Raw genomic sequence first — 6,000 nt, forward strand, 5'->3', positions numbered from 1 at the left:
CTGCAGTTCCAATTATTCCAGCCTTTCTGAATCCCAACAGGATGGTTGGTTGTCACTGAAGCCCATGTTTTCTTGATCCATCCAATGACTTCCAGGAAAGTTGGGTGGCGCATTCTCCCAGTTGCCGTTAAGCTGTGCTCTCCATCCATCATCCACTGCGCCCACAGGTTACGCAAGACTGCCTTAAAGCTGCAGTTCACGGAAATGTCAAGTGGCTGGAGTATTTTGGTTCATGTGTTATAAATGTCACATATACGTCGCTCCGGAGTATAGGTCGCACCCCCAGCCAAACTATGAAAAAAAGTGCGACTTATACTCCGGAAAATACGGTATGTGTTAGTGTCTAATGTATGGCTATAAATATCTATCTTTGTGTTCATACGAGCGTTCTAGATACAGTGTGTATATTCTCCCAAATCTTTCCTTCCACACGTCTCAGTCTGCTGTCATCAGCCATTTCACAGAGCACTGACATCCCAAGCAAGAGCTCACCTTGAGGCAGGATGGAGCCTCTTGAGTGACAGCTTTGCTGTGCTGCAGGATTCGGTCGACCTCTCTAAGTGGTGACACCAGAGGCGCGCGATCGTGTGTGTGTGTGTGTGTGTGTGTGTGAATACTGGATGGTGGGAGAGACTTGTGGTAATTTAAGGAGGAATTGTGAAGCCTGGGGAGATGTCAGTGTTTCCCGCTAAGACAAGGCAGAGATTGTGTGTGGGCACAAGAGCTGTTGATGAGCACACATGTACTGGAGCCCCGAACTTTTCTACACATTACCAGATGGTAGCAAATGTGAGAACACAATTGCCTGATGCAAGTGGATCTAAGCCATCTGTAGCCTGCCAGCTCACTAGTACAGAGTAGATGCGCTTTCTGATTGTGCCCATGTGATAGTAGCACAGGTAATTGTCTCATGAATTTAGTGACTGCATGGGCTTGCGCTGCTCCCTTGCTTTACAGCAAGTATTTCCAGTAAGAACCTGTCCGAAGTGGACTGTTAACTACATGTCAGGACGGGCAGCTTGGGGCAACATCAGACCTGGGTTTTTTTCTTCTTCCCAACAATATCTGAAGTCCCTCTGTCTGCAAAGTGGCTATACAGTTGCGAAGGGCATACGTTTTAGATTATAAAGATCTGTCTTTCCTTTTTATCTTTAACCCCCTTCTTTTATTGTTTTCTTCCTTACCTGCATGCACAGACTGACTTAAAAAAATGCATTTTCAGGCTACTTGTTGCCTAGTTTGCTGGCAGGCTGGCAGGCCTTTATAGTCCTACATCCTGGATGAACTGACATAAGCTGCAGAGGGCAGTCCCCGATATAGACAGGATTTCAGAGAAACCACTTAGAGCTCTCTGTTGGGTGGCGTTTCCCTTCTATTTGCTATAACCGGATCCTTGATATGTCATTGATGTGACAAAATGTATATGATCAAAAAATTCTCTGCTCAAAATTTGCAAGATTGGCTAGTGTAGAACAGACACATCACACTTTTACATTACCTCAAGCTAATCATCAAGACGGGTTGTGGTGTTTGCAGTGATTTGAATTTCTGACGCAGTCTTCTGTTGGCCCCAGGCAGAGGTGGGAGACTAGGCAGCAACGAAGAGGTTGTTACTTGGGGGAGGGGAGAGCAGAATCAGTGACCTCTCTATCACTGCTCCACCACAACACCCGAGGGTCTGTCAGTGTGTTGGGTTGTGTGTGGTGCTTGACAAAATGAATTATGGGCATATACTTAAAAGCACTATTTGAGATTTTAAAAGGAAGTTTTGAGTTCCATTGTAGATGACAAAAATGTTTACAAACATTACAGGTACAAATATTAAAAGTTTCTAATTCATGCTTCCCTTTTTTTTGTTATTGTCCATCTCACTGGTATGTGGAAAAAGATATCTCAGAAGAGGTGTGAGGAGCAGAGCCAAACTTACTTTCTCTTTTATTTCAGGAGCGGGAGCAGAAACAGAAGCTGCTGGACCCAAACCCAGTTCGCGTATCACAACGGTTCTCTCATAATCACATAAATCAAGAGGAGAGGGTGAGCGTTTGTCTCTGTTATGCTTTTCTACATAGTACTGCACACTTAACAGGGTAGAAAAAAAGCTGTGCTGGTTGATTTTAACAATACAAAGTACAAATAAGCCATCCACTTTTTAGTTTGCTTTTGTTGTTGTTTTGTTTTTTTTTTTAAATGCAGCACAGTGAGATGTGTGTTCTCTCCCTGGCTGTGTATTTTGGTTTAGGTCTTATCAACAGTCTGGGTTGCTTCTGTACATTATGGCTGTTATTTTATGCATAGAAGCCATACAGTTTTCTAAACATCTAACCCTGCTTGCACATTTTCATTGCAAACTTTGCTGTCATGAGTGAAGAGTAGACTAATAGAGTTGTGTGTGGGTGTGTGCATCCAGGACAATTTCAAGGCCGTAACAGAGGAGGAGAAGAAGAAAGATGACGAGCTGGACAGGCAGGTTTTGCTGGCCGAGCAGAGACGAGAAGAGGAAAGGCTTCTGCAGGAAGAGCGGCAGAGAGAGAAGCTGGAGAAGATCAAAGCTGTGGAGGGTAAGATAAATAGATGGAAAACAAATAGCACACTCTTAAGCTGGTGTTTGTGCAAAGAAATACCTATACTTTGAAATCTAAATTGTTATAAACCTGGTAGTATATGCAGAAAGTTGTCAGATATCAAGAAGCAGCAGTAATTTCACATTCTCTCATCAGTCATCTGTCAGCAGCAGGTAAGAGGCTCTGTCAAAGGCAGAATGTATCGTGAAGGGCACTCCACACACAGACTTTTCACATCTTCATTGCTGTGCTTTGGCTCTTGGCGGCTGAAAAATCTGCAGTAGCATTGCGGCATTTGAAGCTTTGAGATTTATGTGTAGTACACAGACACTGAAAGGGAATGTTCAGGGCCTTTAATCACAGGATCACTTCTTTTTCTCTGATGTCATCTGTCAAGGGTTAATGAACTGCTGATTGTGCTTCAGTAGAGGAGCCTCATTAATGTATTATAGATGAACAGCAAGACCTGGCCTACACTCTATGTGGATTGCATATGTGGAATCCTCCTTCAAACATCTTTAATCCAAACAGCAGGAGGGCTGCCAGGCCTCTGTGCCTTTCATGTTGAAAGATAAAGCGGTTATGCATATGCACTCTCTGTGCTCTGTTCTGCGCTTTTGATCAACTTGGCCTAAGAAAAGATGGCCGATGAATCGTTCCCCTTCCACTTATCTGAGCTGCTGCTGTGTCTGACATCTGAGGCCTGGTTTTCATTGACTCTCCTGACAGTCTCAATAGACAGCAATTTATACTGTAACTGTAGGGTCTGAATAACCAATCAAACATTCTTTGCCTGTACTCTCCTGAGACTGGTGTTTTTAATTATTTGTGCTTCTAATTCCCACCCCATGTTCATCATTTTTTGTCAGAGCGTGCAAAAAGGCGGAAGATGCGAGAAGAAAAGGCCTGGCTGCTGTCTCAAGGAAAAGAACTGCCACCTGAACTCCTGAATCTAGAGCCATCCTCTCCTGTCCACAGAGCACGAAAGAATAAAGAATTGTAGGAGGCTGTTCACGTTTGTTCAGATTAGGCTTTCTACTTAAATGACTCATGCTTGCTTTTTTTGTTTCTTTTTCTAACACGCCCTCTGTTTGACATTTCAGTTATGAAATTGATGACGACTACACTGCTCTTTATAAAGGTATGTCTGCAGAATGGTTACTGAACAGTGCTGTTTTATTTCAGGCTACAGCCACACTAATATGTTTTCATTTACCAGATAAGCATTTGTCAAATTATCTCCATCTGTACTAACATGCCTGTAAATGCATATCACATGACAACTCAAGTAAACCGGGCAGGTGTGTGGCGACATAAACAGGAAGCAGAAGTTGGTTGCTTATAGAAAGTACCTCAAAAGAACTGCTGTGGCAGAAAGTAAGACCAGAGGTTTCTTTGCCTGGGTTGACAATAAATTGGAACTATTACTCAAAGTAACACACAAGTAAAAGGTGGTCTTTGTGGAGCCAGAATGACTCTCTGACCCATTGGGGCATAGACACAAAACCTCTTTAGGGTGTCCTGTGGTGTCTGGCACTGGAGCACTAACAGTGGATCTGAGGTGGGGCCTCCAGGGATCTAGCTTAGTCCAGCTTATTCCAGCTTGTTCTAGCTTATTAGATGCTCGATCAGATTAGGATCTGGGGAGTTCCTTTGACTGTGCCCAAGCAGTAGCCTCTATGTATGATTATCAGGACTTTAGGTTTCCTATCAGCACATCAACAGAAAAACAACACTGTAACACAGTGATTAATATTAATAATAATAATTAATATTATTAATTCTAAACCAATAACTGTATGTGAGCTTAACTGTTTGTTTAGATTTTGTGAGTTGCTATAACTAATGTCCAGATGTGGGAGGTCTGCAACAGTGTTTTCCTTTCCATACTAAAACCAAAATTCTTCTAGAGGCAAGCCAGACACTCATTAGCCATCCTGGTAATGCCTGGACACTTATTTGAACAGTACAGGTTATATCTGTATCAACAAATTTGCTGTTGCATCATTCTCTCATAAATCTATGTTTAGGATTCTTTGAGTGCCGTGTCTCTCCCTTTCTCATGTCTATGGCATTCCTGAAATTTTCAAATTAAGATTGTGTCAGCAGCATTTTTAAATCACTTAAGTATCTTAAAAGGCTAGAGTTGTATTGGGGTTTACATGCAGGAACAAAAGTTGTAAAGTCAAAGTCACAAAGTCACTTCCTTTCTAATCTCTCTTCTTCAGTGCTTGAAGCCCTGAAAGCCCATAAAGATTCTTGGCCTTTCTTGGAGCCTGTTGATGAGTCCTACGCTCCAAATTATCACGAGATCATCCAGGTACAGACTACTCGTGTTTTCACAAATAGTGAAGCATTGGTTTAATATTGGTATGAGTCTGGTTTGCATTCTAACTAATACATTTATACACAAACTGAAGAGGATGAATAGATGGATGTTTATTGTTTGAGAAATTTAATTGCTGTAATTTTATTGTTCTAATTATTTCAGACTCCCATGGACCTATCCACGATTGAGAAGAAGCTCAATAACGGGGAGTATGTTGCTAAGGAAGATTTTGTTGCCGACGTGAAGCTGATGTTTGAAAACTGTGTCGAGTACAATGGAGAAGACAGCGGTAAATGAAGTTTCACAAAAAACATACCTGTTCTAACCCAGTGGGGGGGTGGGGATGAGGGTTCTGTCTCTGTGTAAAACATCAAAATCCATTGCAATATGGATACATTTTAAGAAAGAATTTCATATGCATCTTTCTGGGGTTCGACACGGGGGGTGAGGGTGGGAGAGGTTGCAAAAGAAAGGGGGCCGGACTTAGTACTGTGTTTGGGGCCGGGGCAAGGGCAGCCTTGACAGTGATTAATGGGGAGTGATTGAGTTGTGCTCTAGTGCTCAGGGGGATTCAAGTCCTGCAGTGCCAGAGAGACATTCCAGTCCCTAAGCCCCCTGTCTGGAGCCATCCATCCAACTGAATACTCTCCCCAGGGATAGGGGGGAGGTGAGTGGTGAGGAGGCCCAGGGTGGGGCAAGAGGAGAAGGAAGGGGTAGGAAGAGCAGGGGTCAAACTACACCCTCTGATTTGGTCAGCTGGTTAGCATTGGGGTAGGACATGGCAGCATTTTTGTGTTCTGCAGGTATATGGCATACTTTGTGGTCTGGAATTTATGAGTGACTGTGTGCATATACATGAAAAGTTATTCTTTGAGTGTGCATGAGTAGATGCAGGCATGTGGTTCGTCTATGTGATAATTAGGTGAAGATGATGTGCTGTTATGTAAAAGCTTCTTTGTGTTTTAATCATAAAAGAATAGCCGATGTTCATGTCTGTCCCCAGAATACACGATCATGGCAGAGTCTTTGGAACGCTGTTTTAACCGAGCCTTATTAAAACACTTTCCGTCAGAGGATGGCGACACAGATGAGGAGTTCCACGTTAGCCGA

General features: G+C 42.9%; 1 protein-coding gene across 1 annotated transcript in view; it reads left to right on the top strand.

The window, feature by feature from the left end:
• cecr2 (CECR2 histone acetyl-lysine reader) overlaps positions 1–6,000 on the top strand; it is a 29,149-nt gene that overhangs the window by 22,838 nt on the left and 311 nt on the right. Inside the window, exons 8-14 of the mRNA XM_030731985.1 lie at positions 1,945–2,034; positions 2,408–2,558; positions 3,431–3,560; positions 3,665–3,702; positions 4,790–4,881; positions 5,053–5,179; positions 5,894–5,995. Of these exons, the coding sequence (XP_030587845.1) occupies positions 1,945–2,034; positions 2,408–2,558; positions 3,431–3,560; positions 3,665–3,702; positions 4,790–4,881; positions 5,053–5,179; positions 5,894–5,995 (730 nt within the window). The remainder of the gene's footprint in view (positions 1–1,944; positions 2,035–2,407; positions 2,559–3,430; positions 3,561–3,664; positions 3,703–4,789; positions 4,882–5,052; positions 5,180–5,893; positions 5,996–6,000) is intronic.

Source organism: Archocentrus centrarchus, chromosome 6, assembly GCF_007364275.1.
Source record: "Archocentrus centrarchus isolate MPI-CPG fArcCen1 chromosome 6, fArcCen1, whole genome shotgun sequence".
Classification (NCBI taxonomy): Eukaryota; Metazoa; Chordata; class Actinopteri; order Cichliformes; family Cichlidae; genus Archocentrus; species Archocentrus centrarchus.